Below are 20,897 nucleotides of genomic sequence, written 5' to 3'. Positions count from 1 at the left end.
GAACCAGTGGATGGAAGATCTCTCTCTCTCTCTCTCTCTCTCTCTCTCTCTCTCTCTCTCTCTTCACCCTGTCACAGTGCCATTCAAATACATAAATAAATAAGTAAATAAATTTTTTAAAAAATGTTTGTAAGAGGAAAGTCAGTACAATAGAAGATGTAAGAGAAAAAAATCTTTACGGGGCCCCTGAAACATCAATTCTGATAACATTTATCTTTAAAATTTTTATGTATCTTTTCATTGTATCTGAAAAGCACAGAGAGGAAGGGGGGAGGGAGAGGGAGAGGGAGGAAGAGGGAGAGGGAGAGAATCTTCCATCTGATGGTTTACTTCCCAAATGCCCACAACAGCCAGGGGCCCTCACTAGCGGCAGGGGCCCACTACTTAAGCTAGCACCTGCTGCCTCCCGGGTGCACGCTGTCAGGAAGCAGGATCGGAAGTGGAGGAGCTAAGACTTGCACCTGCCACTCTGGTTTGGATTGCAGGTTTCCCAAGTAGCATCCCAACTGCTGTGCCAAATGCCTGGCCTAATACTTCTGTTTTAAAAAATTTTGTTCATTTTTAATAACCAGAAATTTACAGAAAAGTCAGGAGTACAATATTACTACTTGAGAGTAAATATTGGCATGATGTCCAGTTACCCCAAATACTTTAGTGTGTATTTTCTACAAACACGAACATTTTCCTGTACAACCACAGTATGCACATCAAAATCAGGAAATTCTTTTTAAAATATTTATTTATTCATTTGAAAGGTAGAGTTGTGAGAGAGACCTTTCAACCACTGTTTCATTCCCCAAGTAGCCACAATGGCCAGGGCTGAGCCAAGCCAAAGCCAGCAGTGAGAAACTCCAACCTGGTCTCCCACATGGTGGCAGGGGTGCTTGGACCCACTGTGTGTTGCTTTTCCATGTGCATTAGCAGGGAGCTGGATCGGAAGTGGAGCAGCTGGGACTTGAACCAGTGCTCATGTGAGATGCCCAGCATTGCAGGCATTGGCTTAATCTGATACACCACAATGCTGGCCCCAGGAAAATTTAAAAAATAATAATTTATCTATTTGAGAGGCAGAGCAATAGAGACAGAGGGAAAGACATAGAGAGGTATCCGTCTGCTATTTCACACCTTATTACTGCTGTAGCCAGGACTTTGGACTGTACCATAAAGCTGGTGCATGGGGGCCTGTGCTGTAGTGCAGCGGGGACCCCAGTGTAAAGAAGTGGTCATCACAGAAGGAGGTACTGGGGCCAGTGCTGTGGCGTAGCAGGTAAGGCCACTGCCTGCAGTGCCAGCTTCCCACATGGGCGCCAGTTTGAGACCCGGCTGCTGCACTTCCAATCCAGCTCTCTGCTATGGCCTGGGAAAGCAGTGGAAGATGGCCCAAGTCCTTGGGCCCCTGAACCCATGACAGAGACCTGGAAGAAGCTCCTGGCACCTGGCTTTGGATCGGCTCAGCTCTGGTGGTTGTGGTCATTTGGGTAGTGAACCAGTGGATGGAAGACTCTACCTCTCTTTGTAATTCTTTCAAATAAATATTTATTATTTATTTGAAATAACATTTAATATTTAATATTATTTTATTATTCAAATAGATATTTATTTGAAACAATATTTAATATTTACTGTAAATATTAATATTAAAAATTAACATCAATCAAGTTAATTAAATATTAATATTTAATATTGATATTTAATATAAGATATTAAATATGTAATTAAAGATATTTAATATTTATTTATTCTTGGGCCATACACAGAGAGAAGGAGAGGAGAGGCGAGAGGGAGAGAGAGAGAGAGACAGAGGTCTTCCATCTGCTAGTTCACTCCCCAATTGGCTGCAATGGCTAGAGCTGTGCTGACCCAAAGCCAAGAGCCAGGAGCTTCCTCCAGGTCTCCCACACAGGTACAGGGGCCCAAGGACTTGGGCCATCTTCTACTGCTTTCTCAGGTCATAGCAGAGAGTTGAATTGGAAATGAAGCAGCCGGGACTCAAACCAGTGCCCATATGGGATGCCAACATGGCAGATGGTGGCTTTACCCACTATGCCACAGCGCTGGCCCCAAAATAAATCTTTAAAAAATAAAAAATGCTGATACATGATGACTACCTAACCCTAAGGCCCATTGACGCTTACTCAGTTGGCCCAATAATGGAGTTAGTTTTGCTTTGTTTTTATTTGAGAGGTAGAAAAAGGGAGAAAGAACTCACATCCACTGGTTGTTTCCTCACCTGCCCTCAAGAGCAGGGAGCCAGGAACTCCACCAAGGTCTCTCATGTGGACGGCAGGGACCCAACTACTGGAGCTACCACTGCGGCCTTCCAGGGTCTACATTGGCAGGAAACTAGAACCAGGAGCTGGAGCCAGGCATCAAACCTGGTACTCCAATGCGGGACATCAGTGTATTAATTGCTGGACCAAATGCCCACCTCCCAGTAATTTTTTTAAAGATTTATTTATTTATTTGAAAGTCAGAGTTACACAGAGAGAGGAGAGGCAGAGAGAGAGGTCTTCCATCTGCTGGTTCACTCCCCAATTGGCCACAACAGCCAGAGCTGCACCGATCTGAAGCCAGGAGCCATGAGCTTCCTCCGGGTCTCCCATGCAGGTGCAGGGGCCCAAGGACTTGGGCCACTTCTGCTATCCCAGGCCATAGCAGAGAGCTGGATGGAAGTGGAGTAGCCAGGTATTGAACTGGTGTCCACATGGGATCCTGACACTTCAGGCCAGGGCATTAACCCACTGCTCACAGCGCTGGCCTGCCAATAATGAATTTTATAGGAAAAGGATCTAGGTCAGGAGCCCATGGACCATTTAGCTGTCATATCTCTTTAGTTTCCTTTCCTCTGGAATGGCCTTCAATCTTTCAGTGACTTGGACATTTTCCAAATACTACAATTATTTGTGAAAAATCCTTTAGTTGGGTTTGTCTGGTGGTTCCTCATGATTAGATTAAAGTTATTCCTGGGGTTGGCACTGTGGCATAGTGGGTAAAGCCACCGCCTGCAGTGCTGGCATCCCATATAGGCACCTCTTCTAGTTCCAGATGCTCTACTTCTGATCCAGCTCTCTGCTGTGGCCTGGGGAAGCAGTAGAAGATGGCCCAAGTCCTTGGGTCCCTGCACCTGCATGGTAGACCAGAGGAAGCTCCTAGCTCCTGGCTTTGGATTAGTGCAGCTCCAGCCATTGCAGCCATTTGGGGAGTGAACCAGCAAATGGAAGACCTTTCTCTCTCTCTCTTGTCTCTACCTCTTACAAGTAGAGGTGAAAGTCACAGCTCAACTAGCGGGGGAGAAGGAGTCCGTGGAGGTGGGTGGACACCTATGGCTCTACCTCTCTCCCTAACTCTATCTTTCAAATAAATAAAATAATCTTTAAAAAAGGTTATTCCAGGCCGGTGCCACAGCTCAATAGGCTAATCCTCCACCTAGCGGCGCCGGCACACTGGGTTCTAGTCCTGGTCGGGGCGCCGGATTCTTTCCCGGGTGCCCCTCTTCCAGGCCAGCTCTCTGCTGTAGCCCGGGAGTGCAGTGGAGGATGGCCCAAGTGCTTGGGCCCTGCACCCCATGGGAGACCAGGAGAAGCACCTGGCTCCTGCCTTCGGATCAACGTGGTGCGCCGGCCGTGGCGGGCATTGGAGGGTGAACCAACGGCAAAGGAAGACCTTTCTCTGTCTCTCTCTCTCGCTATTCACTCTGCCTGTCAAAAAAAAAAAAAAAAAAAAAAAAAAAAAAGGTTATTCCTTTCTTCTGGCTCCTGTTTGTTCTACTACTGATGTTCACTAAGGCTCTGTAGATGAGGCTTGAGAAGGTTTTTTTTTTTGGGGGGGGGGTGTTTGGAAAGCATCTGGAAATCTTGTTCCTCATCTCCTTTTCCAAGTCTCTTGTGAGCATGTATCTTTTTATCTATGTCATGGCTTCCTTTTGAAATGGCTTATGGCACTTGATTATCCTTGTTTGTATTGGTGCTCAGATGGCTCCAGATCTGGCCAGCCAGAAGCCCTGTCACACTGGCCTCCAGGTCCTTCTGACATGTCACCATGGTTCTTTGAGCACATCCTTGCTTCCTGGCACCACAGAGTGTTCTAGGTTTATGTTGTTTGTTCCTTGTGCCGGATGTATTAATTGACAGAGATTGCCTCTGCCAGGCGTTTGGTGCACAGAGCTAAGGCGTGCACCTACTCATCTATGCGCATGTGCATTGCATCTACATTTCCATCTGCCATCATCTCTGTCATAATTTCTCTATCAACTGCAAGTTTATACCAACACCTCCAATTCAATCTGAAACTATGGGTTTATTTCAGTGTCTCTTTTTCTTTCTCCATGGTGTGTGTGTGTGTGTGTGTGAGAGAGAGAGAGAGAGAGAGAGAGAGAGACACTTCCTTGCCGGCTCATGAGTTTACTTACCTGATCCATGCCTGCCTAGGTCACCCATCTCCCAGTTTAGCTGCCATTCCCACCCCATTGCAAGTGCCCTCCTCCAAGTCACTTGAAATCTGATATCTCAGACTGGACCCCACCCCAACCCGCTCCCCACTCCACAAATGCCCTCCTCACCCTCCTCCAACTCTGATAGTTCCAGCTGGGAGTCCACCCCCCTCCATGGACTCTCTCCCCGGTAGTTGAGCTGTGACTTCTACAGTCTGATCAATACCTTGCTTTCAACTTTACTTGGGTGGATGCTTGCATTTCTTCACCTCACCTGGTGACTTTAGCCTGGAATTATCTAGAAAGAGAACTGAAGGGGGTAGGGAATGAAGAGTGACAAGGAGAAGGGAGGGGGAAGGTCATTGATGTGTAAATCGCAAGTAAGCGGATTATGGTGGTTCTGTTTGAAAATGATAGGTTTTTTAGTAGGAGGAGAAGCCACTAAGAAGCCACTTAAGGGAGGTTTTTTTTTTTTTTTTTTTTGACATAGAATAAAGTGTATTTTTTTGTTCACTACAAGTAATGCTAACATCTATATCTGTATCATTTATCTAATGCAATGCATTTTCACAGATGGCAATAAACTTTCACAAGATTATTTCTCCGATGACTTTGTTCTTATTTGAGATACAGTCATTTGACACAGTCAATAATATTTACTTATTAACTGCATTTTTAAAAAGATTTATTGATTTTATGTTTTTGAAAGTCAGAGTTAGAGAGGCAGAGAGAGTGAGGTCTTCCATCCACTGGGTCACTCCCTAAATGGCTGCAATGGCCAGGGCTGAACCAGGCTAAAGCCAGGAGCCGGGAACTTCATCCAGGTCTCCCTAGTGTGTGGGGAGCAACTGGGAGCAACTCGGACTAGACTACGTTACTCGAATTAGGACTTATTCTATGCATCTGCTCTCCCACAATATGGCGCTGGGAGAGGAGTAAAAACAGCTTCTACCCAGCTGCCTCTCACCAACTTGACAAGCTGCAGGACCTGCTCCTGATTGGAGGAGAGCAGCGTACTCGGCGTGTGGGTAGCAGAGTTGGGATTGGAGGAAGAGGACTATAAAGGAGGAGAGAGACAGCATGCACCGGGAACATCTAAGGGGAACACCTGTGCAGCCCCTGAGAGAGCCGGCCGGCGGTGTGCCGCTCCCCCGGGGAAGTGGGGAAAGCGGCTAGGGGGAACCGCCCTTCCACGGAGGTGGAAGGGACGGTAGCCAACCCGGGAAGAACCAGCAGCAAACCCGGGGAGGGCCGAGCAGACAAAAGAACAGCGCAGGGTCCTGTGTCGTTCCTCCACGAAGACGGGGAGCGACATAATGGTGCCGTGACTCGGATATGAAACCTAGGCAGGGTTCAGTGTCGTTCCTCCACGAAGACAGGGAGCGACACTAGTGGGTGACAGGGGACGAGATACTTGGGCCATCCTGTGCTGCTTTCCTGGGTCATGAGCAGGGAGCTGTATCAGAAGTGGGGCAGCTGGGACACACATGGGATGCTGGCATTGCAGGTGGTGGTTTAGCCCACTACGCTGCAATTCCTGGCCCCCATAACCACCTTTTCAAAGGAACTTGGTGAAATATTCTTGCCTTCATAAATATTAAGTACCAGGGCAGGAGCTGTGGCATTGCAGCTTAAGCTGCACTTGGGTTGCCTGCAGTGCATATCAGAGTGCCTGGTTCAGCAACCCAAGTCCTGGCTGCTCTGCTTCTGATCCAGCTTCCTGCTAATGTGTCTGAGAAGGCAGAGAATGCTGGCTCACATATGTGAGTCCCTGCCACCCACAGGAAGACTCTGATGGAGTTCCTAGCTTTTGGCCCAGGGGTCATTTAGGGCATGAATCAGTGGATGCAAGCTCACTCACTCGCTCACTCTCTCTCTCTCTCTGTATTTGTCATAGAGTTACAGAGAGGCAGAGAGAGAGAGAGAGAGAGAGAGGTCTTCCATCCGCTGGTTCACTCCCCAATTGGCCACAACAACCAGAGCTGTGCTAGTCCAAAGCCAGGAGCCAAGAGCTTCTTCTGGGTCTCCCATGTGGGTGCAGGGGCCCAAGGACTTGGGCCATCTTCTACTGCTTTTCTAGGCCATAGCTGAGAGCTGGATTGGAAGTGGAGCAGCTGGGACTCAAACCAGCACCCATATGGGATGCCGGCACTGCAGGCAGCAGCTTTACCCACTATGCTACAGCACCGGCCCCAAATAAATACATCTTTAAAAAATGTGAAGAACACTTTCTGTTTTCATCCTGATTTTCTCAGTCACCCAAGTTTAGTTTCTTTAGACTATTCCAACTGCTGTCTAATCTACCTGTTAAATGGAATTCTTTATCTCCCTCCAAGTCGTAAGGCTATGATGGCTTAAAGCATTTCTGTAAAAAATCTACGTCAGTCATTTCAGCAAATTGCAGGGGGCGTGCTCCTCCCGGAGTGCTGTTAAGTGATAAGCAGGCAGATCCAACAGTCAGCCTGTCAGTTACGGTGAAACCGGGTGTCAGCTTCCTGAGGAAACACACACAAACGTGTACTTAGCATGCAGCCACCTCTGAAGTACACGGGACAAAAACAGGCCGAAGTTGTCAGGAAGACAGCCTCTTAAAGGTTCAATGGTAGTTTTATAGCCCAAACTGGAGTGAAGGTAAACTTTTTTTTTTTTTAATTTGATAGGCACATAAAGGGAAGAAGAGACAGAGACAGCCAGACAGAGATCTCCCATCTGCTGGTTCACTCTCCAAATGCCTGCAATAGCTAGGGCTGGGCCAGGCCAAAACCAAGGGGCAGAAACTTAATCCAAGTCTCCTGTATCAGTGGCAGGTATTTCACTATTGAACCATCTCCTGGCTGCCTGGTGCCCATTAGCAAGAAACTGGAATTAGGACACAAACCCAGGCACTTTGATGTGGAATGCAGGCCTCCCAAATGGCATCTTTTTATAAAGATTTATTTATTTATTTGAAAGAGTTAGGGTGTGAGGGAGAGGGAGAGAAAGAGAGAGTGAGAGAGAGAGAGAGAGAGATTGAGAAATATCTTCCATCTGCTTCCCTAGATGGCTACAACAACCAGCATTGAGCCAAGCCACAGCCAGAAGCCTCATCCGGGTCTCCTACATGGGTGGCAGGGACCCAAACACTTGGGCCATCTTCTGCCACTTCCCTAGACACATTAATAGGGAGCTGGATCAGAGGTGGAGCAGCCGGGAGACAAACCAGCAGCCATATGAGAGGGGACCATAACATCGGCCCCCCAAGTGGCATCTTAACTGCTATGCCCAACGTCCACCCCGAAAATAAATTTTTAAAAATTAAGCTAGTTTTTAAAATTAAAACTCAGGTTAATATGTACCTAGGCTTTTAAAATAATATTTTACATAATTGTGCTCCTCAGAGGTAATTATTGTTCACAGTGTTTGGAATTCCATTTGTAACTGGTAAGAAATACAACTGCATATTATATTTTAACACATCCCTACAAAAGACAGCTGAAGAAAATAGGATGTTGATGGCTTCATTTTCATTTTTAGGACAGAATTCAAAACTACTACAAAATGGTTATGTAATATCTTTTTTATAACAGAACCTGGAATTGGCGATTTAGGAATCCATAAATTTTCCACCCTGAATGTCTTGTCTTCGCTAAAAAAGCCCACATCTTTTCCCATCTCCTGGTATATGGATCTCTAACGCCACTCCTAGACTCGTCGTAAGTGGAGCACTAAACAGGTGGAACATTTGTCACAAGGTTTGCCTTGATCTCAGATGCCTGTCGGTCTCCTTAGGACCATTGTACTGTGCTGTGCACAGCGTACATATACTTTGGTGGATTCTTATACTTGCATCCTGGATCTTGGAGTAAGGACCCTGCTCTGCACCAAATCAACACAGGCTTGCAGCTCAGTAACTGGGTCACAAACAGAGAAAGACAGAAAACCACCTTTATGCAAACACTGGTAACTGGACCAGTGCTTCTCCTACTGTAACGTGCGCATGCATCCCGGGTCACCTTGCAGATTCAGATGCATCGTCTTGTGTCGCTTCCTTTCATGTCTCTCGCCTGCCTCTTGTGCACAGAGGTAGCAGGGAGCTCTTTGCCCAGGCTCTTCTTTCTTCTTTGGTTCCAGAGTCTCTGCGGTCTGCTCCAGAAATGTGTGACCCATGCTCGCTTGAAGCTTTCAGAAAAAATTCTCACCCTCATTTTGGACTTCTCTCTGGAACGAGGCCTTTAGCTCTGGGGTTTTCCCCAAAGCAGATTCCTTCAGTCCTGTCCCCAGCTGGCCCTGTCATGGTAGAGGGGAAGGTCGCAACAAGGGGTGGAAAGATCCTTTTATCAAGTGGCAGAACCCTGCTACCCAAGATGCCCTCCATGGCCAGAGGCATCAGCATGGCCCAGAGAGCTCACTCAATGAGTTCTTCAGTGCCCCGCATTTCGCTGCATCAGAATCTGCATTTAAACATCCTCAGTATGTGAGAGAAGACAGAGAGCTCTTCCATCTGCTGGGTCACTCCCCAAGATGCCTGCAATGGCTAGGGCTGGATCGGGCCAGAGCGTGGGCCAGGAGCTCCATCCAGGTCTTTCACGTGGGTGACAGGGTTCCAGTTACTCGAGCTATTACCACGGCCTTCTGGGGTGTGCAGTAACAGGAAGCTGGAATCCGGAGCCAGAGCTGGGGATTGAGTGCAGGGATTCTGATGTGGGACGCAGGCATTTCAACCGCCAGACTAATTGTCCTGTTTCCAGAATCTTCACTTAAACAAGATCCGCAGGCTCTTTCTGTGCTGCTCACAGCCTGAGAATCCGTGATGTGGGTGCTTTTGTTTAAGTATCAGACGATCCCTCTCAGACCGACTTCCATAATACCAGGAACTGATGGACGCACAGGACTGCAGAGTCTGCCCAAGTGTGAGTTCCAGCTGTGATCGGATCCAGCCGCTCTTAGGTAGTCAGGGCTCTGGAACTAATCCTTTTTGCTTATCTAGGATCCCACGAGGCCATAGGGGCAGTCCGGGGAAGAAAAGGCATTCATTGTAGTAGAAGTAAGAACCACGCGTATCTGGGCCCTCCCATGAAGCCTTCCTCTTTTTTTTTTTTTTTTAATTTATTTATTTATTGGAAAGGCAGAGTTACAGAGAAGTAGAGGCAGAAAGAGAGAGAGGTCTTCCACTCACTGGTTCACTCCCCAAATGGCCGCAACGGCCGGAGTTGGGCCATTCCAAAGCCAGGAGCATCCTCTGGGTCTTCCACATGGGTGCAGGGGCCCAAGAATTTGGACCATCCTCCACTGCCCTCCCAGACCACAGCAGAGAGCTGGATCAGAAGTGGAGTACCAGGGCCTTGAACTGGCGTCCATGTTGGATGCCCACACTGAAGGCAGCAGCTCCAAGCCTTCCCTCTTAAAATTATTTCATTTATGTTAGTATAAACATTACAAAAATAGAACAATATGTCCTAATAAGTGTTCAAACAGCAGTCTTTTATGATCAGAATGCTCTTCGGTGTATGACCAAATTTTTGAAACAATTACCCCTTAACATAGAGACCTTACTTGCAAGTAAATAGATGTCTGGCTCAGTATCATTTAAAGAATAAAGAAATCTATTATCTCTAATATCAATGAAGCCAGAGACAGGGCTGACTCCAGGCATCACGTGTCAAGGCGCCTGTTGTCTGTTGGCGTCATCTTCAGTCTGGTAGATAAAGTCTGGCTTGAAAATGGCTGAAATTCCAGGAATCACATCCAGGCCTCAGAACGCAAAGGCTGAAAGGGACCTCTCCCCAGGTCTCCTTTCTTAGCAATAGAGAAATCATATCCAGAAATGCCATAGCAGAGTTTTCCTGACAGCCCATTGGTTGGAGTTGGATTTCAAGCTGTTCCCTGAGCTCTCTAGTTGCTTCTGAGTATGTAAGTTCCTTACTTTCTTTCATGACATTGTCCTTTCTATTTGGGTAATCACTGTCCAGGTATATTTACTTGTCTTCTTTGAATCTATATTAGGCTTTGTAACAAAATCCTGGTCAATAAAATATAAGGAGAAATGTGTTGTGGAGCTTCTGGGAAGAATTGTGAAGACAGGCAGCACGGCCCTTCTGTCACTCTTCCATTCTGATTTCTGGGATGCAGATACTATGGCTGGAGCTTCACAGTCACTGTTTGTTTGTTTATTTATTTATTTATTTTAGAAAGGCAGAGTTACAGAGAGGCAGAAGCAGAGAGAGAGAGAGAGAGAGAGAGAGAGAGAGGTCTTCCATCTGCTGGTTCTCTCCTCAGTTGGCTGCAATGGCCGGAGCTGTGCAGATCCGAAGCTAGGAGCCAGGAGCTTCCTCCAGATCTCCCATGTGGGTGCAGGGGCCCAAGCATTTGCAGTAGCTTTCCTAGGCTACAGCAGAGAGCTGGATCGGAAGTGGAGCAGCCCATATGGGATACTGGCACTGCAGGTGGCAGCTTTAGCCGCTCCGCCACAGCCTAGCCCCTCACAGTCACTTTTGACTATGAGGACAAGGGTGCACTCACAGTGTGCTGGGGCAAACTGTTGGAGGGCAGCTGGGTCACTGATGATGTCAGGGATCTGCCCTGTGAGCTTTGGACTGCTCATCTCTAGATGGGTAAAGAGTGAAAGCCGGTGTGTTTAATTTACTGTTAACTTTGGTTTTCATTAACTTCTGGTGGAGCCAATTCTACACAATGCATATGCCCATTCCAAAATCAATCACTAGGAAGGGAAAACTATTACTACCTACCTGGAGAGCCAATTGAATCAGGGCAGCCATAGTGAGCACCATATGAAATACTTATTTCTTTTAAAATATAAGTATTTGGCCAGCACTGCGGCTCACTAGGCTAATCCTCTGCCTGTGGCACCGGCACACCTGGTTCTAGTCCCGGTCAGGGCACCAGATTCTGTCCCGGTTGCCCCTCTTCCAGGCCAGTTCTCTGCTGTGGCCCGGGAGTGCAGTGGAGGATGGCCCAAGTGCTTGGGCCCTGCACCCCATGGGAGACCAGGATAAGCACCTGGCTCTTGGCTTCAGATCAGCACAGTGTGCCGGCTACGGCGGCCATTGGAGGGTGAACCAACGGCAAAGGAAGACCTTTCTCTCTGTCTCTCTCTCACTGTCCACTCTGTCCAAAAAAAAAAAAAATATATATATATATATTTCCACCAAAGATAAGTTACTAAGCATTGTGTTTTTGTTACAAAATCTGAGATAATTATTTTTCCTGGGAAGTGCAGAGGAGCTCTGCTTATTATTTATCACTTGGATCCTAACAGGTTTTTTTGGGGGTAATTCCTATTAAATTCAAGAATACAATTCTTGGCTGTCCTTTGAAAGGACTGCCAGAAATACAAAAATTGCTTTCCAGTTGATTTGCTTCTACCCAATTTCTTTCTTTCTTTTTTTTTTTTTAATTATTTTATGTATTTATTTGAGAGATAGAGTTACAGAGAGAGGTAGAGAGAGAGAGAGAGGTCTTCCATCTGCTGGTTCACTCCTCAAATGGCCGCAACGGCTAGAGCTGTGCCGATCTGAAGCCAGGAGCCAGGAGTTTCTTCAAGGTCTCCCACGCGGGCGCAGGACATAGCAGAGAGCTGGATCGGAAGAATAGCAGCTGGGACCCATACGGGATTCTGGTGCTGCAGGTGGAGATTTAGCCCACGCCACAGGGCTAGCCCGTGCTTCTACCCAATTTCTATATATATATTTTTTTGACAGGCAGAGTTAGACAGTGAGAGAGACAGAGAGAAAGGTCTTCCTTCCATTGGTTCACTCCCCAAAATGGCCACTACGGCTGGAGCTACGCCAATCCAAAGCCAGGAGCCAGGTACTTCCTTCTGGTCTCCCATGTGGGTGCAAGGCCTGAGCACTTGGGCCATCCTGCACTGCCTTCCTGGGCCACAGCAGAGAGCTGGACTGGAAGAGGAGCAACCGGGACAGAATCTGGGGTGCCCGCGCCACAGGCGGAGGATTAGCCAAGTGCGTCGCGGCGCAGGCCTCTACCCAATTTCAATACACTAGTTTATTAATCAAAATGTTCTTTACCACCTTAGTGTCCCATTCAGTGCAAGCTTCAAATATCATCAGTTCTGCCTTAGAAACTTTATGATTTGACTTTTGATTCCATTTTCACATCTCTGTCAAGTAAACTATCTTCTGTGTTTAAACGCTTCACTCAACCACATTTCCAATTCTTTCAAATCTAAAAAATCAAGATAAAATGACAAAGGATCTACACCATTTTGAGAAAACAGTAAGATCCAAGCATTGTCACTTTTTATTCTGGTCCCAGAATTCTGCACCCATCAGGGTGTGGTATTTGAGTAACAGGAGACCTTCAGGCAAGAAGGCAATCTGAGAGTCCTCCAATTCAGCCCAGTGGATTTTGTCAATACAAACACCTGTGGCAGGAAGCGGCAGCTTGGTGGTTAACCACCTTTACCCCTTTTGGGGGTCTTTTTGAGCAGGGCCTTGATGATAAGATCCTTTGTTTTCCCACTCTATTGTAAACTCTGAATTTAAGGAAGATAATGTTGCCGGTGCCACGGTTCACTAGGCTAATCCTCCACCTAGCGGCGCCGGCACACCGGGTTCTAGTCCCGGTCGGGGCGCCGGATTCTGTCCCGGTTGCCCCTCTTCCAGGCCAGCTCTCTGCTGTGGCCAGGGAGTACAGTGGAGGATGGCCCAAGTACTTGGGCCCTGCACCCCATGGGAGACCAGGATAAGTACCTGGCTCCTGCCATCGGATCAGCGCGGTGCACCGGCCACAGTGTGCCGGCTACGGCGGCCATTGGAGGGTGAACCAACGGCAAAGGAAGACCTTTCTCTCTGTTTCTCTCTCACTGTCCACTCTGCCTGTCCAAAAAAAAAAAAAAAAAAAAAGGAAGATAATGGTTTCTTCTTTTTAAAAGATTTATTTATTTGAAGGTTAGAGTTAGAAAGAGGAAGAGCAAGAGAAATCTTTTATCCACAGGTTCACTCCCCAAGTGGCAGAAAACGCTGCGGCTGGGCCAGGCCGAAGCCAGGAGCCAGTAACACCACTTAAGTACTTGGGCCATCATCAGCTGCCTTCCCAGGTACATTAACAGGAAGCTGGATTGGAAGCAGAGCAGCCAGGATTCCCGGGCCTGCTGATATAAATGCTGGTACTGCAAAGTGGCAGCTTAACCCCTTGTGCCCCAACACCAGCCCCAAAGCAGTTTTTTTTTTTTTTTTTTAAAGATTTATTTATTTACTTGAAAGTCAGAGTTACACAGAGAGAAGCAGAAACAGAGATGGAGAGAGGTCTTCCATCCACTGGTTTACTCTCAATTGGCTGCAAAGGCCGGAGCTGCGCCGATCCAAAGCCAGGAGCCAGGAACTAGGAGCTTCCTCTGGATCTTCCCCAAAACCAGGAGCCAGGAGCTTCCTCCAAGTCTTTCCATGCAGGTGCAGGGGCCCAAAGTCTTGGGCCATCTTCTACTGCTTTCCCAGGCCATAGCAGATGGCTGGATCGGAAGTGGAGCAGCAGGGATTCGAACTGGCACCCATATGAGATGCTGGCAATGAAGGCAGTGGCTTCACCCACTATACCACGCACTATACCACAGGCCAGCCCTGAAGGCAGCTTTTTTAATACAGACGAAATGATAGTCTCTAGAGATCCATCTGCATTCTGTTAACCCTTCATCAACCTCTTCTAATAGCTCAATTCAGTCATTCACATTGCAACCTCATGATTGTGGCCACAGTTTTCTGCTCTCTTGGTCACTATGTCTCAGCTCAACATTAATCTTTTAACTCAGATATATTTTGAAGAACATTTTTCTATCATCACTGCTTGGTAAAAGTAGAAATTACCCACAAGAATAAAAACCATAGAAAGTTAATGTCTAAAACTGGCAGGTGAGAATGTTTCCGTGTGACCAAGAAGCTTCCTGAGTTGCAGTAGCCCCTCCCTCGTGGTTTCAGGGGCTTCCCTTTCCATTGCAGGCAAAACTAGCAGCTTCACTGTGCACATTTGAATGACTCAGGGGGAGGATTCTCCTTTCTGTATGTGGCAGGGAGCAGTGGAGTTTCAACTGAAACTACCCCACCCCCTGAGCTGCAGCAGCAGCAGCAGGCCTCCAGGGGAAACCCAGACTTTCTTTTTCATTCATGTAGTTTTCAAACTGAGGCTGGCCGCAGCCCAGAGGCACTGGCTGACACGCACCTTTCTGGGCCTTGTCAAAGTCTAGACTAGAACCAGGAGTCTGACTTAAAATCACGAATGCGCCAGGTGACACCAGTGCAGGGAGTTTTCAGATCTTAACTTTGAGAGATATGGGGATAACCAGCCTTCAGTCTGTTGCTGTGTTTACTCTCATCACTAACCAGGGCACTCTGTCAGCCTGGTGGTCACAGCTCCATCTGTGACAGCGTATGCCAGATGAGGTGGGCCAGCAAAGCCACTGGAGGAGTTTAGGGTTGGGAAGGTCACTGTGTGTGTGTGTGTGTGTGTGTGTGCAGTTGGCTTGAAGGACTTATAGATTTTTCTAGGTGGAATCAGGCATTCTATGAGCCAGGTCAACCTGGATTTGAATCTCTAGGGGCCAAGGTTGAAGGGGCAGGGAGCCTTAAGAATTTCTGCATAGAAACCTGAGCAGAGCTTAGCTTAGGGAGGGTGGTAACTTGGTATGGACCGGATGGATTGGACCTGGCAATACCAAAGGCATAATGACCAACAGGCCTGCCCATGGTGTGTGTGTGCCTCAGACATGAGGGGGTGGCACCCAACTTTTGTGTATGGAGAGGAGAGGGGTGAGGAAGCATTCAGCATGACAGGACTTAGAGAGAGGGGAGAGATATCTTCCATCTGCTGGTTCATTCCCCAGATGGCTGCAATGGTCAAGGCTGGGCCAGGTCCAAGCTTCACTTGAGCCTCCCACCTGAGTGCAGGGCCCCAAGCAGGTGGGCCATCTTCCGCTGCTTTTCCTGGGCCCTTAGCAGGGAGCTGGGTTGGAAGTGGAGCAGCCAGGACTCAAACCTGCGCCCATATGGGATGGCGGCGCTGCAGGTGGCAGCTGTTGCAGGGGACTGCACTTCTTTAAGGAATCCTAGCAATTCAGCTTCCTTAAAGAGCCTAGGGAATTAAGAGGCCAAGAGGGCCCTGTTTGTGTTAAACCGATTAACTCCAGTGGCTCAGAAGAGAATCACCCTTTTCTCGCGCTCCAACTGCTGCTAGTTACAGAAAACACTAACAAGGCAGCCCCTAACCTCTTGCCGAGGGCGGGACGCACAGGCCCAAGATGCCACCTGCCTCTGCCGGAACCTCGACCCTGACCCTTCCTCCTTGGGCGATTCTGTGGCCTCCAGCCAGGTGGCCTGCGAACTTGGCCGCACAGCGGAATCCCCGGGCATGTACAACAATAAAACAAGCTCACCTTCAACAGGCAAGCTTAGAAGCCGCCAGCCGCGCCACATCGCCAGCACCCCTAAGCCCACCCGAGCTCGGAGGGCTCGCTTTCGGCCGCCCGCCCGGAGGAGGCGGTGCTCGGGGGCCTCCGAGGCCCGGACGCCGCAGAAGCGAAAGTAGCGGCGGCCCGGGGAGGCGGGGAGAGGAAGGAGGGGCGGGCGCGGGGCGACGGCGAGGTCGTGGCGCGGGCCCGGAATGTCCGCAGCTAGCGGCCTCGGAGCCGCCCGGAGGCCACGTCCCGGCGATGGCGCTGCGTCTGGTCGCCGACTTTGACCTCAGGAAGGACGTGCTCCCCTGGCTGAGGGCGCACCACGCGGGGGCCGGCGACGGCGCAGGTGCAGAGGCGCGCGTCTGGGTGCGGGCGGGCGGGGCTTGGAGTCAGATTCCCTGAGACCCGGGGGTGGGGGCCCGGGCCCGACCCCGAGCAGCCTGGTGAGGGCCAAGGGGGTGAGCGTCGCTCTATGGAGTCCTGACTGCCGGGTGAAGGACTCAGTGGGCAGAGCTCGGGCCAGGTGGTACAGAGGGCTGCTCCGCCTCTGCCCGCGAGTCTTCCAGCTCCTGGCCGGCTTGTGCCTCACTCAATGACCCTTAGCAGAAAGCCCGGGGGCACCGCGGTGCTCTGGGCATCACCCCCACCCCGGGCGGGGGAGGGTCGTCGCCCACGTTTGGGCCGCCTCTTAGGTGCCCAGGAAAGCTCTCAGCAGCGGGGGAGGCGCTCTGCCGAGACGAGGGCTTCCCGGAGGTGGTGCGTTTTTGGAGAGGAGAGATGAGTTGTGGCCGCCAGCCCCATAAATAGGACAGTTACACAATGTGTAGCCCAAACTGTGGCTGTTAGGCCTTGCTTGCACCGATCTACATGGAAGAAGGGGAACTCTGTGATTTCTCAGCTTTTTCTTCCTTTCTTTTTTAAAGAGAAGTTTGCAGTCAGTGAGACGGGCGTCCGGGATCTACGGAGGGGAGCGCACGGCCAGCCTCAGGCGGCGGCAGGCAGTGAGCCATAATCCGCAGCCACCCAGCGCCCCGCACCTGTGCCCGCCGGCGGGCGGGGAGAGCGCAGGGGAGGCTCGGCTTCCCGCCCAGCTTCTGCAGCGCGCGCGCACTGGACCCGTTCCCAGCAGTTGAGACTTTTTTTTTTTTGCACCTGCTGGCGAGGGAGTGAGAAGTGACAGATTTCGGGTTTTCGCAGCTTTGAGCCTCTTGAAAAGAGGAACGGTGTGGTTCCCCAGTTTCTTCTTTCGGAGTTTGCCGTGGGGTGCTTGGGCATTCTCAGGGCTAAAATGCAGATTCCGCGCAGTCCCACCTGCGCACGGGAGCTGTCTGCCGCGTGTGCTGGCGCCCGCTTCCTCTTCTACTTTTCCTTAAACTCTGGACTACACAGGAGCTCCTCTGGTGGGGTGCGGCCGGTTACCCTGTCTGACTCCTGTGCTTTAAACTCTGCTGAGACTTTTCCGTTGCTATCTTCTGCTCCACACCACCCGATGGACTTCACAAAATTATCTAGGTTTCTTGGAGTGTTACTTGTTAGTTGCAAATGAGGAGCTGTATATGTTTGTAGTTTACCCCTTGAGTCCGCTGTTGGTACCATCATTAGGAAAGCTTTTTTTTTTTTTTTTTGTCCTGGGGGTGGGGAGATAATTTTTAGAACTCTCCTGAATGTCTAAAAGCTTTTTTTTTTTTTTAATACGAAGGCAGTTCCAAATCTATTTTTTTTTTTACCACAAAGGAGTCCTTTTCCTAAACTCCCACCTAATTTTGCTAAATGGCAGATACCTGCAGATGAGAAGGCAGAAGTGTGAAGTGTCAGTCTCACACTTCAGTGCTGTGTGCAACTCTGTTGGATCCTGGCTTCCTTGGATGTTTCACTCATCTGTGAAGAAGTTTGAACTTGCGCATTGACATTCCAACTGAATAACTGATAAGCTGGGCCCTCAGGCGGTAAACTTACTGGAAACACTCACTAGCCCTGTGGATAATGGTAATATTTGACCCATTCAGAGCACCTTGGCAAGGTGTTAGTCCGGCTATAGGGAAAGAATTGTTACTGCTGAGTATCACCAGTGGGTGGTGGCTCCAAAAAGCCACACCAGTTACTTCCTCTCCTCCTGTAGCTTAGTTTACCCTGTAGAGGAATCTGGTATACGGTCTCATTTCCAGCACAGCCATTACTACACACATTTGTGCAAATTTTCCTTGCAAAGCCCCAGATTTTCAAATGTTACGATTAAGCATCATAAGCTCTCCTTTCTGCACCTGAGTTCTCTAAATTTGAAGCCCTGATACATTTGTAGCAATTATTTGAGAGATGGAGAGAACAAGAGAGACCGCCCACATCCACTAGTTCACTACAATACCTGCAGTGACTGAAGCTGAGCCTGGCAAAAGCCAGAAGCCAGAACTTAATCCAGGTCTTCTGCATCGGTGTCAGGGACTCAATGACCTGCACCATCATTGATATACTCCCTTGCTTCAACCCAAGGTCTGCAGGAAGCTGGAATCCAGTGCTGCGACCAGAGCTGGGACTCAAACCCAGGCACTCTGATGTGGGAGAAAGATGTCTTAACTGGTGTTAAATGCCCTGAAGCCTTAATGTGTTTACACAAATACTACTGCAGATGTCTCAGTGGTGCTAAGTAATTCTTGTGAAATATAACACATGCCTGGTAAAATGGTCAGGGATCTGAGATAAATCAGTCATGGGAATTTGGTGCTTAGCGGGAGGGCATTTTAGTCCACAAGAGATCCAGCAAGAAGGAGACTAGGTTGTGACGTCTCCTTTGGATTCTGGTTGAACTTGGAAGAAGGTTCTGTTGAGGATGCCCACATCCCATTTTGGAGCGCCTGGCTCTGAGTCTTGGCTCTGCTTCTGATTCCAGCCTCCTGCGAATACGCACTGGGGGAGGCGGCAGTGATGGCTCCAGTGCTTGCTCCCTGTCACCCACATGAGAGGTGCAGACTGAGTTCTTGGCTCCTGGCTTTGGCCTGGCCCAACCCTAGCTGTTCTAGGCATTTGGGGAGTGAACCAGCAGATGGAGGATCTCTATCTCTACCTCTCAAATAAAATGAAAAATAAATATTAAAAAAAATTAAAGCATTACATTAAGGAATTTTTTAAAAGATTTTTTATCTGAAAGAGTTACAGAGAGGCCGGCGCCGCGGCTCACTAGGCTAATCCTCCGCCTAGCGGCGCCGGCACACCGGGTTCTAGTCCCGGTCGGGGCGCCGGATTCTGTCCCGGTTGCCCCTCTTCCAGGCCAGCTCTCTGCTGTGGCCCGGGAGTGCAGTGGAGGATGGCCCATGTGCTTGGGCCCTGCACCCCATGGGAGATCAGGAAAAGCACCTGGCTCCTGGCTCCTGCCATCGGATCAGCGTGGTGCGCCGGCCGCAGCGCGCCGACCGCGGCGGCCATTGGAGGGTAAACCAACGGCAAAGGAAGACCTTTCTCTCTGTCTCTGTCTCTCACTGTCCACTCTGCCTGTCAAAAAAAAAAAAAAAAAGTTACAGAGAGGCAGAGACAGAGAGGTCTTCCATCCAATGGGTCACTCCCCAGGTGGCCACGATGGCTGGAGTTGCGCCACTCTGAAGCCAAGACCCTCTTCCAGGTCTCCCAGGTGGGTGCAGGGGCCCATGGACTTGGGCCATCTTCTGCTTTCCCAGGCCACAGCAGAGAGCTGCATTGGAAGAGGAGCAGCTGGGACTAGAACCGGCGCCCATATGGGATGCCAGCACCTCAGGCCAGGGCTTTAACCCGCTGCGCCATAGTGCCGGCCCCAAGAATATTTTAGCATGTTAACTCTAATACAGAATATCAAAACCACATATGTGCCACCAAGCTTACAATTAGAATATTGATATTTTTGGAGACTTCTTATAAAAATTTTTTGTAGCATATTTTTAGTTCCCAAGAGCTTTTTTTTTTTTTTTTTAATCTTTCATTTGCTGGTTCATGCCCCAGATGGTTGCAATGCCTATAGCTGGGCCAGTGTGAAGCCACTAGCTTCTTTTAGGTCACCCATGTGGGTGCAGGGGCCCAAGCACTTGGGCCATCTTCCACTGCTTTTCCCAGGCCATAGCAGAGAGCTGGGTTGGAAGAGGAGCAGCTGGGACAGGCTGGTGCCCGTATGAGATGCTGGCACCATAGGCAGAGGCTTAGCCCACTACGCCACAGTACCAGCCCCTCTGGCAATCCATTTCCGTTCTAGAGCCCTGTGGGACACCTGAAGACCCTCTGCGGTACCTGGACTGCAGTGTGCTTTTCTCCATGCTTGGATCTGCTTCCTTCTTCCTACTTGATGCAGCAGTTCCGCATGGACCGACTGGGTCCTAAGCTATCTTAGACAGCTTCCTAGGAAGCCCACATCTACTTGCCCTCTTTCTGGCAGGTGATGCTTGGGGGGTTTCTGGGGGGTGCTATCACAGCCGCTGCTTTTCTGAGCACATCGTGTGTCCTGTCGCACACAGGTGCATACTTCTCTAGGATGTCCAAGAGGAGCTGCTGAGCCACAGGCTGTTCATTTCCTCCCCATCCCCCTCTCCGTACCGGATTGTCTTCCGCGGTGTTGATGCTGACACTGCCATTGTGGTGTAGAGATGTTTCTGCTGTTCTTTATCCACACAAGCTCTTGATGGTTCCAGTAAAATTTTCTTTTGTCAGATTGGTGGGTCTAAAGTTATTTTGTGCTCTGAGGTTGAGAATCTCTACCTATGAGAGGTCTTCAAAAAAGTTCATGGAAAACGCATATTGAGAAAGAACCACATGTAGATTTCCAAATTGCATGTAGCTAACTCAACTTTAGTTATACTTTCCATGAGCTTTTTGAGGGACCCTTGTAATTATTGGCTGTTTGAATTTCCCTTTCTGTGAAATGTCTGTTCATCCTCTTGTCAATTTTTTCTTTTTTTAAAAAAAAACTTGTTAGGGGTTTCTTCTGTACCCTGGATTTTAGTGCTTTGTTGATCATATGTGCTTCAAGTACTTTTTCCTCAATCTGTTGCTTGTGTTTCAGTTTGTGATGGCACCTTTGATGAATGGGAGTTGTAAATGTGTTCTAACTTGCGA

The 20,897-nt window shown here is 49.0% G+C and overlaps 1 protein-coding gene and 1 long non-coding RNA gene across 13 annotated transcripts in view; one reads left to right on the top strand and one right to left on the bottom strand.

Moving 5' to 3' along the window:
• GSAP (gamma-secretase activating protein) overlaps positions 1-20,897 on the top strand; it is a 173,241-nt gene that overhangs the window by 45,251 nt on the left and 107,093 nt on the right. For 7 of the 12 annotated variants that reach the window (XR_007920492.3, XR_016231702.1, XR_016231703.1 and 4 more), the window contains exon 1: positions 14,537-16,176. The exons of 1 other annotated variant lie outside the window; for it this stretch is intronic. Coding sequence is in view for 4 of the 11 variants with exons in the window: in XM_051848869.3 (XP_051704829.3) it covers positions 15,675-16,176 (502 nt within the window). In the remaining 7 variants the exon portion in view is untranslated. Of the gene's footprint in view, positions 1-14,536; positions 16,177-20,897 lie in introns of those variants that run through there. 4 more of the 12 variants (XM_089329427.1, XM_089329425.1, XM_051848870.3 and 1 more) reach the window with 2 other exon arrangements.
• LOC138849041 (uncharacterized) lies at positions 13,608-16,174 on the bottom strand. The gene is made up of 2 exons (XR_011387398.2): positions 15,810-16,174; positions 13,608-13,946 (listed from the first exon to the last, which is right to left on the bottom strand). It is a non-coding gene; the product is annotated as an uncharacterized LOC138849041 (long non-coding RNA).

Source organism: Oryctolagus cuniculus, chromosome 3, assembly GCF_051225735.1.
Source record: "Oryctolagus cuniculus isolate XC-2025 breed Fujian yellow rabbit chromosome 3, ASM5122573v1, whole genome shotgun sequence".
Lineage (NCBI taxonomy): Eukaryota > Metazoa > Chordata > Mammalia > Lagomorpha > Leporidae > Oryctolagus > Oryctolagus cuniculus.
This window is presented reverse-complemented; position numbering and strand designations above follow the sequence as displayed.